This window comes from Octodon degus, unplaced genomic scaffold, assembly GCF_000260255.1.
Source record: "Octodon degus isolate 3935 unplaced genomic scaffold, OctDeg1.0 scaffold00012, whole genome shotgun sequence".
NCBI classification, from domain to species: Eukaryota; Metazoa; Chordata; class Mammalia; order Rodentia; family Octodontidae; genus Octodon; species Octodon degus.
In genome coordinates this window covers 21477199-21491284 of record NW_004524588.1, presented here as the reverse complement: position 1 = coordinate 21491284, position 14086 = coordinate 21477199, and the positions used below count along the sequence as shown (strand labels likewise).

The 14086-nt window shown below is 36.9% G+C and overlaps 1 protein-coding gene across 1 annotated transcript in view; it reads left to right on the top strand.

The window, feature by feature from the left end:
* The window catches only part of Cep126 (centrosomal protein 126), a 119528-nt gene that overhangs the window by 743 nt on the left and 104699 nt on the right, over window positions 1–14086 (top strand). The window contains 2 exon segments of the mRNA XM_023709481.1: window positions 7–58; window positions 6458–6577. Of these exon segments, the coding sequence (XP_023565249.1) occupies window positions 7–58; window positions 6458–6577 (172 nt within the window).

Below are 14086 nucleotides of genomic sequence, written 5' to 3'. Positions count from 1 at the left end.
GCGGAGCGGCCCCGAGCCCTCGGGAGGGCGGCGCGCGCCCCCGCCCCGGCGCCTACCTGTATCCTTGCACCGGGCCGCGCGGGGGCGGCCTCCGGGCGGGCGGGCTCGCCTGGGGGGGTCGGGGGGGTCCGTTAGATTCCCGTTGCCACCAGTGCGACGGGGTTCGAGCTAGCTAGTCGTCTCAGTGCGGCTGTTTGCTTTAGCAATTTTTATTCTCGGTTTGAGCCTAAAATTATACCATTTTATTCTGTGGCTCCTTCCCTGCTGCCCTGTTATCTCACCCCCAGTTTTCAACTTGGTTGTCAATTTTTTTGGTAGATTTTAAAATGTGTATTCTAGGGGTGAAGAGATACTTCCCTTCTAGAGTTATGTCATCATGCTTGTATACTTGCCGCTTTCTGAGGAATCGTTCTACTTAGAGAAATTGTACAAATAAAATGCTAGTCCGGAGATTGTTTTAATACAGTGTCAGTCTAGCACATCCCTGATGCGTTTACCAGAGCTAGAACAGTTCGGTCAGTTGTTTTGTTTTCCATCTCTACCCAGTCCGCTGTCAGGGGGATGGATATAGGAGAGGAAATGAACTTTCAGTCTAGACTGTTTCAGATTTTCTCCTGGGAAGTGGTTGAACCCGCTTTTGATACTGCTGTTGGTTATGCTGCAGAAAATCGAGAGTGGGAGAGTTTGGTTTCAGAGTACTTGACCCATGTTTATTTCTTCAGACCATGTTATAATAATTAGAATGTAACCTTTGTATTCTCAGAGGACTTTGGTTGGCAGTGGTGGTGCCGCGTAATCATCCTAATGGCGCGGCTTCTCTTTCCAAGTTAATCTTCCCAATCCACTCCCATTCTTTCCTGGTTTTCTCACCCCATTGTCTCCAGCTTCTGAAATACTTTTTATGTTAGGATTTTAACAGCAAACCACCAAATAATTTATCATGAGTGTCTGCTCTTCGCTAAACTATCGTAGGTCCTAGGAGGTCGGATGCCTCACCACTTCCCTGCTGCTGTGTTTGCAAGCTTCTGTCCCTTCTTTGATTTCTTTGGGCAAGTTCTCAAAGCAGTAGTCTGCAGTAGCAGCTGCTAGCTCCTTTCATCTATTCACTATTAAGCCTGTTCTGTTTGTCTTTCACCCTAGCTGCTGCCCTAAATTGTCTTCTCAGAAAGGTGCTCTGAAATAAATAGGGTTGTCTTGTGCATGAATTTTATTCTTCCCCTTTGTATTTTCTTCTATTTAGTTTATCTCTAAATGAGAATATAGGAGGCATTGTAAATGGCTTTCCATCATTTTCATAGTGAAATGGCCATAAACTTCCCTTTTCTTAATGTGTATTAATCAGCATAGACACAAATAACCAAAAGAATTGTAAATAGAATTCTGCAGTACATCAAAGGAACATAACCTGAAGCACTATTCCAAAATTATAATGATAGATTCCTATAAAGAAACCCATTACTAAAATATATTTAAGGACTATATGCTTAAAAATAATCAAGTTTAAGTGATTTCAAGAAATGGCCAAATGTCAATGATAAAATCAATAATTTTTGCTTCTGTGTGTTTGCTGGCTTATATGTTTTGCTAGTACTATGTGTATAATTTTGTATAATATGTATTGTAATTGTTATACAGGGAATTTGAACATAAACAGACTAAATCAAGAATATTTTCCACATGAAGAAACACTAAAGCACCTTACATATTTTGGATGTTGTTAGATACTGTAATGTTTCCCTTTTTTTTAATTCCTAGTACAGAGAAGGTGCTCAAATTTACTAAGTGAATGACTAAATGAAAAAGAAAAACAAGTGAAAGAGAGTATATTTTGATAAAAATTGTATTCTCCAAATATCAGGGCAATGCTTAGATGCCATCTAGCCTCCTGTTGAAGATATTTTCTAGCTAAAGTTAGAATTTTCCTAATTCAAAAGGCTATAAAAAGAATAAAACTTTATAAAGTTCATCTGATTAAAATTAACTGAATTTTTACATTTCATACTCTTAGAATCCATGTAGAGATAAAATTTGTTAAGAAAAAAAGAGATCCCATCTTCATACTATGCCTCTTTTTCTCACAAATAACCTGACTTATGACCCATTTTATTCTAACTTCTTACTTTTATCTGTTACTCATGTTATACCCAACTCTTGGTTTTTTAGACGTACACTCTCACCAACACTCTTGGTCCCTCATACCCCTATTCTGCTTCGGCCACCCATAAACTAGTATGCCCCCTCCCTACTCTTTCATGTAAATAATCAAATGTTGGCAGAGAAAATCACAAGACAATACAGACGGCCCCACAGAAGAGTACTAGCTTCACCTAAACAGGAGTCAGGGTGATCTCATCTTATTGCCTAGGCCTACCACCTTTCTCAGTAGATTCTTACCACTTCATAAAACATAGGTGACCAGGTGTGGTGGCACACACCTGTAATCCCAGCACTCAGAAGCCTGAGGCAGGACGAGCACCGAGTTTGAAGCCTACAAAGTGAGTTCAAGACCAGCCTGTACATAGTGATAACCAGTCTCAAAAAAACCCAGAAAATGCATAGAAGCCATGAACTCTCCCAGGTCCCACCCAACAAGCAACACAAATTCACACACATTGATCCACTTGATTTTTCTCTAGATTCACTGATAAAATCCCACCTTTGCTATAGAAAGCAAATCTGTCCATGTATAACCCTATTTCTACTTTCTTTTCCCCCACTGGCTCAGGAGTATAAATTTTTACACCTCTTATAATTAACTTTCAATTTCTCTTTGTGGCCTTCTTTTACCTTAGGCTACAAAAGTGTTCAGTTCTTGACAATCCTTAAAGTCAGGTGTACTAACATTCTTTGTTCAAAATATCCTTTTAAACTATATTCTAATATCTGTTTCTTAGAACTCTAAAAGTGATAAATCCATATTTACTATCTCTACCGAGTCTGTATTCCAAAATAAAATTTGAGCTGCTGAAAAGGGTACATATAAACATAAAATTGTAAAAACTGATAAACAGAATTGCACATTTCTCATTGTTTGAAATATTGTAACTTCACCTTTTGAAGGGAAAAGATTAATTTCCAAGGAAAATATTCAGAGATAAAATTAATTTAAAACTTTAATGAGAAATTGTACAATTAAATAAAACTTGAAATATCTGGGGGAAGTACTAGCATTAATTGATAGAGAACTAGTATCAATAGTACTGTACCTATATTGAACTTACTGAAGTTGATTTTTTTTTTTTAGAAATCAATTTCTCAATAGATAAATGGCAATTGACCTAAATTAATGATTTTCCAAGCAGGATAATTAAAATTTGTACTTAACATAGAATCTGTTCTAGTTTATTAATGTTCACAGAACAGTTTTGCATCCTATTTCAAAGAAATCCTATCATATAGTCATGAAGTTTTAAAACTCACTTTTCTAAGTGCACATAAATTTGTTTAACTCCTTGAGAAAGCAGTTTTTCACTAATGCATTAAAAGCTGTAAAGTTTTCATCTTGTTAATTCTGCCTCGGAGAATCTTCTCCAAGCAAATCCTGGAGCAAAATTTTTTAAGTCGTTTCTCTATTCTCAGAACCGTAAATGTTAAGAAATGAAGTTGAAAGAACAGACCAGATGATAGATTGCTGTAGAAATGGTACTTTTTGAGAACAGTGAAGAATAAAAAAGTCAGAGCTGCACACGCAGCTGGCTTTGTGGGAGTGGGACAGCAGCCATCAGTGCAGGACCAGGAGATGTGCTGGGAGGTGAGCAACGCAGGTCAGGCGGGTGACTCAGAGAACCCAAGCCAAGGCAGGGGAAGGAGAGGGCACAGGCCGGACAGGCAATCAAGGTCGCTTGCGTAGACTTGGCAAGAAAGTAAGTTGCAAGGCGCCTAGTATTCGTGATGGTGATGTATTTCAAACATCCCAGTTGGAGAAAGGCTAAATTTGGAGATAGACATTAATAGTATTCTTTTTTGTTTTGTTAATAAATTAAGTACATAAAAAGTCCTTTCTTTTGGACAAGTGTTTAACAACACTTCTTAGGAAATACTCTACATTTTTTAAAGCATCTGTAAAAGTCAGAAGTTAGCCATCTATTTAATATTTTTCAAACTTGAATATTACATAGGAAAAGATGCAAAGGCTATAGCATTCTTTATAATTCAGCAGCCAACAATTATTTCTGTGTATATATTATATATAGTAGAATCATTTTATTAAATTTTAAAATACATACTTGTCAAAACACTGTAAACGTGACCTTTGTGATTCTCTTATCCTCTTTGGTGACTTCTCGAGCATGTTGGTCAGCATTGTCTCTGTCTGCACGTAGCTGCCTGTACCTCTCCCCTGACGTCAACACAGTGACTCATCCTTGGTGCTCCGTGTTCTCCTGTGTTCACTGGAAGGAGGAATTTGCCTTTATCTTTACAGCTGAATTATGACTTTTAGTAGCTAATTATCTGTAAGTGTCTAGCCCCTAAAAAAGGGCTCTAGGGCCAGCGAGATAGCTCAGTGGTCTAAGCGCCTGCTTAGGCGAGTGCAGCAACTGGGTTCTATCCCTGCACCACATGCTGAGCTGACGCCCTGGGCACGACCAAGATGTGGCACACGCCTGTAATCCCATCACTGGGAAGGCTGCAAACAGGAGGGTCACTAGGAGTCTGAGCTAGGTAGCGAGACCCTGCACCAAATACATAAAAAAGGCACTATAGTTGAAGAGTAAGATATCTCTAACTATTTCTGTGCTAGCCAAAGACCAGATTTTCTTCCTTTTTTTTTTTTTTTTTGTCTCAATTCTTATAAATTGATCAAAGACACTTTCAGTAAGAATATTGTGTATGTGAGTATGTTTGGGCATTTGTGTTGAATGTAGTAGAATTTATTTTAAAAAAGTAAAGTGAGTTCTGGTCTATGATAAGAATACAATTAAATAGCAACTTAATTGAAAGCAAGTAAATTCCCATTAGAAAAAACTCAGCGCGAAGTGTTTGAATGTGATTTTTTTCAAAATATAGTTTCCTTATAATATTGAGGTTGAAGTACCATAGGATGCTGAAATCAGTATTTTGAATTAACAAATCATGCGCAGCCTAATTTATTGAATATATTTCATGGTTTTGGGTTTATTTATTTGTTTATATTTTTAGGGAAGGATCTATAGGGTGTTCAGACTTGTAGTGATCCTCTTTTCAGCCTCCCAAGAGCTGGGATCACCACACCCAGTCTCAATTGCTGTCTCAGCATGCCCTGGAGGCGGGGCCAGCAGGGCAGGCCTGGGAATCGAACCCCTGGCCTATGCCCCTGCTTGCAGGCACTTTAATCTGCTGAGCTATTTGGCCAGCCCTTCATGTTATTTGTATTACCCTTAAAAACAAATTTGTGACATTAATTAAATGGATCTCTTAAAAGGAAATTTAAACTTCAATTTTTGGGAAAAAAATTTTGAACAACTTTTTTTAGTTAAAAAAAAAAAAAAAAGACCACAAGTGAGCATGCCTTGTAATCTGATTTCACTGTAACCTCATGCGCATCTACCTCCAAAGATGAGGCATTAAATTTTTGTGTGGTTTTTTTTAATGTATTTAATACAGGGTCTACAGAGTCTCACTGCACAGATCGGACTCGTAGTGATTCTCCTGTTTTCAGCCTCCCAAGCACTGGGATTACAGGCATGCGCCACCATGCCCAGTGTCAGCGCGCCCTGGAGGTGGGGCTGGCATGGCATGCCAGGGATCGATCCCAGTCCCTATGCCTGGCTAAGCAGGCGCTTTAATCCATTAAGCCTCTGGTGGCCCTGAGGCATTAAATTGAGTGGTGCTTTACTGACTATATTTTAAATTAAAAATCATGAAAAAGAATAGGACAGTACTGTGACAAATTGATTAAAATATTTAATAATTATAATCAAAACAAATAATTTGAGGAAACTAATTAACCATATCAATACAATTTATTTATGGAAAATTTACATGATAAACTTCAAAAAGTGGATGATTAGGATGAGCAGAATATTGCTTCTCTAAAAAACGTGAATGTGCATGAGTATGAATCACTAATAATTATATTCCCAAATATTCCAATATTTCTAATATGACTTACAAATGTTCTGTTGAAGCACATAGTGTATCTACTGTCTATTTCTCTTAGCAAAATACAGCCTTCTTTCATTTTTTTGTATACATACCTCTGAAGGCCACTTGCTGTTAAGTGTAGTGCTCAAGTATACGTTCAATAAATGAAGGTATGCTGTCTTCCTAATTATGCTGTGCATGAGCTCATAATTTCTAAAATTTATTTTCCCCCAGAGAAAGTGAGATATATCTTAAATTCTAATACCTACACTACTATGTACATGTACTAATTTTTCAACAAAACATCATCATATTCACATGAAGCTGTCATTCTCAGATAGTCTTGACAACCTCTAAAGACATAAACTTGTTCTTAACTCAGTGTTATCTTTAGAGATATGAAAATTCATCTAGAAAAAAATTTAGAAGAAGAACGCCAAATATTACTGCAGCAACAGAAAATATGTCGAAATCGAGCACGTAAATATTTTGTGGAGTCAAACCGGAGAAAAAAGTAAGTAACTGTTTTATTCAGAAATGTAAAAATTCCAAGTCAGTAGAAGTTAACATTCTCTTTCTGTGTTTTATGAATATAAGTCATGACATGATATTTTCTCTGTAAAACACTGATCAAGATTCTCATACTGTTAGAAATTTTATTATTGTTTTTCTGCCTATAGCACAAAAATAGTGGTATGCTTTATAATTCACTGATTTATGACCGTAGCAATCTTTTCTTGTCATCAAATGTGTTATCTTCTTTGGTTTTTGATGAATTAAAAGACTAGCAATTATCACTTCATTTGTAACGTAATGTAATTTGTTTTGATTTATTACTCACCTTATATACTTTGTCCATATTAATATCCTCATTCAATTACAAAAATAGGGAGAAATAGTAGTCAGGGTAGTAATGTGCTAAATATAATTTTATAAATGACTGCCCCCCCAATCAAGCTTTTTTGTGTAAACATTAAAGTGAAAATGTAAGCTATCACATTACTGCTTAACATTTTATAAGATTTTTTAATTATTTTGTTTAAAACAAAGCAGCTGTGTGATTTCTTATTGCTGTCTTCGCTGTTTTATCCGTATCCCTACCACATACAGGTAGCAGAAAATCCCAAGTGTTTACTAACTGCATCACGGCCATATGCTGCAGATCCCATCTGAGGACACAGAATTGTTTACTGCTAGTTTTTTTCCTAACATTACGTTACTCCTTAACCCTTTCTTTGTCCAACAGAGTTGAAATTATTTAACATAGCTTCTTTTTATTTTTGTTTCTGTATGTATTTCTGCAATTCTATCTTTTGAATCCTAAAGCTTGTAGAAGACACAAAACAGGTATCCAGTTAAGGTGACTATAGATTTTCAAGTTGATACTGTCTACTTGGATTGGACTCATAGAATTTCTTAAAGTAGTTTTTCTTCAGGTAGAGACAGTGTCCTTCTGCCATTTGTCAGTTGTATTTCGACATTGTCAGTGTATGTACCCCGCAGTAGTCACAGGAAAATGTACATTTTAGCCCAGGGAACAGGGCCACTGTGGAACAGTGTAGAATGATAGTGATGTTAATCTGCTGTCCATCATGACTTTCCCGCCAGGCTTTGAAACAGGCACCTGTGGTCCCTTCACTCTTAGAAGCTGAGGCAGCATGTTCCCTAGTTTACAAGCATGGGCAATTTAATTAGAATTTGTCTCAGAATTTTAAAAGCTATTAAAGGTTTTAGGTATAGCTCAGTGTGAGGGCCCTGTGTCCTGTCCTCATTGCCACTTGAGTTGTTCAGTGAATTACAAGGGCTGGTTCTGTGGCACAGTAGCAGAGAGCCCCTGTGCTCACTCCCCAATACCATCTTGATTAATTAGTCAATTAAATGGGTTGGACTAGAGTTCAGTAGTAGAATGGCCTCGGTTCAATCCCACATCTTATACATACGCACAAAAACTTTCAGGTATAACAAGGAAACAACTACATCTTAGCTTCAAAATCAATCATTCCTCATTGCCAAACTTCCATGAGTTGGGAGTATTTTCTCAATTTCTCAAATGTGCTAATGTTCTTTTTCCCAACTTGGCCTATTTGCATGTTTCTTCTGTCACTTTTTTCCTCACATTTTCATGAGTGGCATCTGTGTTCTGAAGTGTTTAGCTTAAATGTCATATTTGCAGAAAAATTTCCTAGTTTACTTTTGTAAAACAGGTCCCCCTGGTTCATCATCTACAGTAAAGATTGATGTAGGTAAATTATTAGGTGTGTGACAAGAATTCTAGTATGGCTTGTGTTTTGCTCTTGACAAAGGATACTAGAGCAAGGTAGAGAATGACACTGCCCAGTGGATCCAGAACTTGAGTTGCAAGATATCATTGTTAGTCCTCCTCTGACCAGTTCTCTGTCTTTTCTATAAAATCTCCACTCTTTTGGAACCCATGCCATCAAAATATGCTGCTCAGTGCTACCCTTCCTACTATGGCCACCTCAACCACTTTGACATTCTGTTAGTCCTTGGGAGCTTTGACACCTGATTGTGACTGTTCTTTGTACTTTCATTGTCTTCAGGGCCATCCATATGAGCTGGTGGCTGGTCACCCTCTTCAACTTCATTCTGTCAGTTGTACTTCACCGTGGGTATTACAAGTTACCCTTCTGCCTCCTAAGTCTTAATTTCAAGTCCTTCCACTCCTGCTCTACATCCTGTCTTTCATTTCACTTTCTCTAGGACCCTGAGTTCAGCAGTTCAGACACCCTACCAGGTTATCCAGTCCATTTAGCTTTTTGCCCTTTTTGTTGTTGTTGTTGTTGTTAGTTGGTTAGGTTTTTTGTGCTGGTGGTTGTTGTTTATTTTTTAAAAATAATCCTGACCTTCATACAATCACTTCTTTAAAACAGCAAATGGGAGGCAGAGGCAGGATTATCACCCTGAGTTCCAGGCCAACCTAAACTACAGAGCAAGACAGGTCTTAAAAAGGGAAAATAATAAAAACCTGCGTTTTTTCATTCTATGTTGTCTCATTTGTATTTGTTTATTTGTTTGTTTGGCTTTTTTTGTTGTTGTTTTTGGCAGAACCGGGGATTGAACTCAGATCCTTGCACTTGCCAGGGAAGCGCTTATTCCACTGAGCCATCTCCCCGGCCCCTCATTTGTATTTGTTTATATACACTCAAATCCCTTGTGATCAATTTCCACACCTTATAGTAATTACTGTTTAATTTCTCTTATTAGAATTAGTTTTATCTGTCCATCTTTGTTTCTGACTTTTCACTTAATGTTTAAATTCATCCATGTTATCCCATTTACTAATATTTCATTCTTTTTTTTACTGCTGAGTGGTATTCCATTATAAAAGTATGCCATAATTTGTTACTCCATTGTCCTATTAATGGCCACTGAGTTGTTCTAATTGGAAGCTAGTTATAAAACCATGAGCTAAAACATAATTCAAACTAAAATGGTCAAATGTGAGAGTCCATAAGAAGAAAATAGGCATAACTAAATGTGGAACTACTGAATCTTTAGAGTACATCTAAGTTTAACCATATAGGAAGTTATCACGTGGGTTTGTGAAGGAGCAGCCCTTTTAACAGACACCAGCTATGGAACCCCACTGGCTTCATAACTTTCCCAGACTTTCAATTTTAACTATATCATAAGTATGAAATGGTTTTAACTTGTATTTCTCAGATTACTCATGGCCTACAAGCTTTTTAAAGTTTATAAAGTTTGTACTCCCTGTAACAAATGGTACTGACCTGTTTTTCACCAAATGGTGCTGAAACATAAGACGAATTAAAATAAGTTTCTTTCTCTCTCTGGTGGTTTTTGACCTTTTTTTAAAAAAATCAATTTGTACATTAACAGTCTACTTCTGAGACCCATATTATATGCAGTTGGTCTATTTACCCTTATGACAATAACAGTTGTTGTTGTTGTTGTTGTTGTTCTGGGTTTTTTTTTTTTTTTTTTTTTTGTTTTGGTTTTGGGTTTTTTTGTATTTTAGGGAAGGGTCTACAAGGTGTTCAGGGTCTCACTAGTGATCCACCTGTTTACAGCCTCCCAAGAGCTGGGATTACAGGCATGTGCCATCACACCCAGTCTCAATTGCTGTCTCAGCACGCCCCGGGGGCAGAGCCAGCATGAACAATTAGTTTTATGTAAACAACTAATTATAACAGTACTATACTAACTTTATTATTGCAGTATTAGAACAGAAAATTACAACAGTGTTCTTGACGTTTTGAAAAAGAGCGTGCTTTGCTATGGCAGCCAGTCTCATGGTAGAGCACTTGTCCATATACACAAGGTCCTGGATTTGATTCCAGGAGCAATGGGGCAAAAAAGAAAATTCACCTTTTTATTTTAAAGAAAATAAAAATATTAATAAAAGCATTGATTTAAATTTTAAAATAGGGCCAGGGAGATGGCTCAATAGAATAAGCACTTGCTTGGCAGTTGCAAGGTCCTGAGTTCAATCCCCGGTTCCACCAAAATAAATAAATAAATAAAATAAATTTTAAAACGTGGGGCTGGTAACATAGCTAGTGGACTAAAGCGCCTGCTTAGGCAAGCACAGGGCCCACAGTTCGATCGCCGACAACACATACTGTGCCAGCTTCGCCCCCAGGACAGGTGGAGCCAACCAAAGTCCACGCTGGTGGCGCATGCCTGTAATACTAGCGTTGGGGAGGCTGAAAGCAGGAGGATCACTGCAAGTCTGAGCTGCATAGTGAGACCCTGCAACAACCAAATACATAAAAAAAATAAACAAGATTATAAGAGAGTAACAGTGGTTAGTACATTGCATACTGTTATCTTCAAAGTAGTTGATCTAACTACAAGATATAGGCATGAAAAACTGATCAAACAATATAGGCACAAACCTTTTCAGTGAACTAATAGCAGTTAGTAGTGTAACTATCTTATCGTGTGTGTGCGTGCATTTTTTTCCTTTTCCCTTTTCTCCTTTCCCCCATTCCAGTTTTTCTTTTGAGCAATTTCTTCTTATTTCACAATATCATGAGCATTTTGGACCTTGTTTACTCTTTCAGTTTCTTATGTGAGGAAGACAATATGATGTTTATATATGAGACTGATTTATTTCATTTACGAATATGGTCTTACGTTGTATTTGTTTCCTTGTAAAAGCCTTGAGTTTGTTCTTCTTTGTAGCTGAGTAGTATTCCACTGTATAAAAAATACCACGTTTTTACCCATTCCTCAGTTGATGAGCATTTGAGTTGTTTCCAAGATGTAGACATTAAAAATTTGCTGTTATACACGTTGGTGCATGTATATCACTATGGTATGATGTTTTTAAGTCTTCTGGGAAAATTCTCAGAAGGGGAATAGCTAGGTCGGATGGGACCTCTAATCCTAGTTTTTGGAGGAATCTTCACACTTGTTTCCACAGTTTCATAGTGATTGTACCAGTCTTCGTTCCCACGAACAGTGGAAAAGGCTCCTGTTTCCACACATCCTCGCCAGCATTTGTTATTGGTTGATAACCAATTCTTATTGAAATTAGATAGAATCTCAGTGTTGTTTTAATTTACACTTCTCTAATGACCGGTGATGTTGAACATTTTTTCATGTGTTTGTTTTCCATTTACATTTCATTTGAGAAGTGTGTGTTTCATCTCAGATGCCCAATTTTGGATTGGGTCTTTGAATTTTTAGAGTCTAATATTTTTCAGTTATTTATATGTTCTAGATATAAATCCTTTGTCTGAGGGATACTTACTTAAAACTTTTTTCCACTCTCTGTGTTGTCTTTTCACTATGTTGGTGATTTCTTTTGACATGAAAAAGATTTTTAGTAAGATTAGATTCTAGTTGCTGATGCTTTGAAGTGTTTCCTGTGCAGTTTGGATTTTATTCATGAAGTCTCTGCCTATTCCTGTGTCTTCAAATTTTCTACCTACTTTCTCATCCAGTAGATTTAGTGTTTCTGTTTTAATTACATATTTGATCTATTTGGACGTTAGTGTGTGGTGATACACATGGGTCTAGTTTTAGTCTTCAATATGTAGAGAGCCAGTGTTTCAAGCACCATTTATTGAAGAGACTATCTTTCTTCTAGTGAACATGTTTGGCCCCTTTGTCAAAGATAAGGTGGCTGAGTGTTTGCAGTTGTGTCTGCATCCTCTAATCTGTTCTGTTGATCCTCAGATCTATTTTTTTGCCAGTACCATGCTCATTTTATCACAGTTTTTAAGTGTGATTTCAAATTAGGGATTGTAATGCCTTCTGCCTTGCCTTTGTTGCCCAAGATTGCCTTTGCTATTCCAGGTCTCTTCTGCTTCTAGGTGAATTTTAGGAAAGTGTTCTGTAGTTCTGTGAGATATGTTATGGTATTTTAATCAGGATTGCTTAAGTATGTGTAACAATTTTGGGGGTATGGCCATTTTCGCTATGTTGGTTCTTCCTATCCATGAAGAACAGATATATTTCCATTTTCTGATATCCTCCTCAATCTCCTTTTTCAGAGTACTATAATTTTCAATATATAGATCCTTTACTTTCTTTGTTAGATTGATTGCTAAGTATTCCATTTTTGGGATTATGAAAGGTGTGGTTTCCCTAATTTTTCTCTCATTGAGTCTATGTACAGTAATGCTATTGATTTTTCAGCATTGACTTTGTATGTAGCTGTGCAACTGAATTTGGTTATTAACTCTAGAAGTCTCTTTCTTCTAGTGAACATGTTTGGCCCCTTTGTGAAAGATACAGTTTTTCGGGCCTTCAATGTTGAGTGTCATGTCATCTGCAAATAATGATAAAGAAAATTTACTTTTATTTCTAATTTGGATGCCTTTTATTTATTTTTGTTGCCCAATTTATGTAGATAAGAGTTTCAGTACTATGTTGAATCCAACAGTAAAAGCAGCTTCTTGTCTTGACTTAGAGGGGTTGTTAAAAGAGATTGTTCTTATAGGTAAAAGTTTTCCCTCCATGTGGCACAGTACCGCTACCTCCCACTACCGCAGGATTGGACTACTTGAAAATACAATTTACAGGCCAGCTTGGATAATCCTACTGGTGGTTTCTCCTCATCTGTTGAAAGGAGCACAAATTATGGAGAAAAAAAAAGAGCACTTCATGCTTAAACTTTTTCTTCTCCTTTTTAATTTCTTACAACTTTTTTGACCAATTTTGCATGCTTACAACTGGTAATCTGAACAATTAATTTGAAGACAATCTTTTGCAATATAACAATCATTGGTTAATTCCTATTATTTTGTTTACTGGAATTCTATATCATTTCTGATTTTTTTTTACTATTTTTATTCTCTTTAAAAAATTCAATTTCCTACACACAAAAAAGAAAAAATATATAGCTCTATTACCCAAAAGCATAGTACCCTAACTCTGAATTATTTAGGCTAGAATAATGATCCACACATAGGACATGCTTAGAAGAATGATTAATGGTAACCCATAGCACTAAAAATTTTGCAAGCTTTCTTGTCAACCATTCCTCAGGTTTGTGTGTTGCAAGGAGGCCTCAGTGAAAGCTGCTTTCCCTGTGAGTTTACTGGTGCCTTCTCTGCTAGCAGATTATTTCTGAGTAGTACACGCATACGTACACATTTTTGAAGGACAAAACTAATTGAGATGGCGTCCTGCAAAATATAAACCCAAGTACCTAGGGACAAACAGAAATAAATAAAACAAGAACATTGAGAAAAATATGGATTTTTTTTTTCCTAGCCATGTATGATGGAAGAGTTCAGGGCTATCAAATCTTCCAAATGTATAAGAGGAGATGGAAGTTAAACTTTTTATGTAAATTGTCTGGAATTTTAGCACAGTTTAGACGTAATGCAGTAGCCAGTTTTAAATTTTTAGTCTAAAAGGAAAAAATATATGCTATATTTTCTTAACTGTCTTAGAGTGTTTTTTGGTTTGGTGTAGTTTGCCAGGGCCTTTACACTAAACTGTAGCTCCGGCTCTTTTTTCTTTTTCTTTTTTTCCTTTTTTTCTCCCTCCTCCTCCTCCTCCTCCTCCTGCTCCTCCTCCCCCT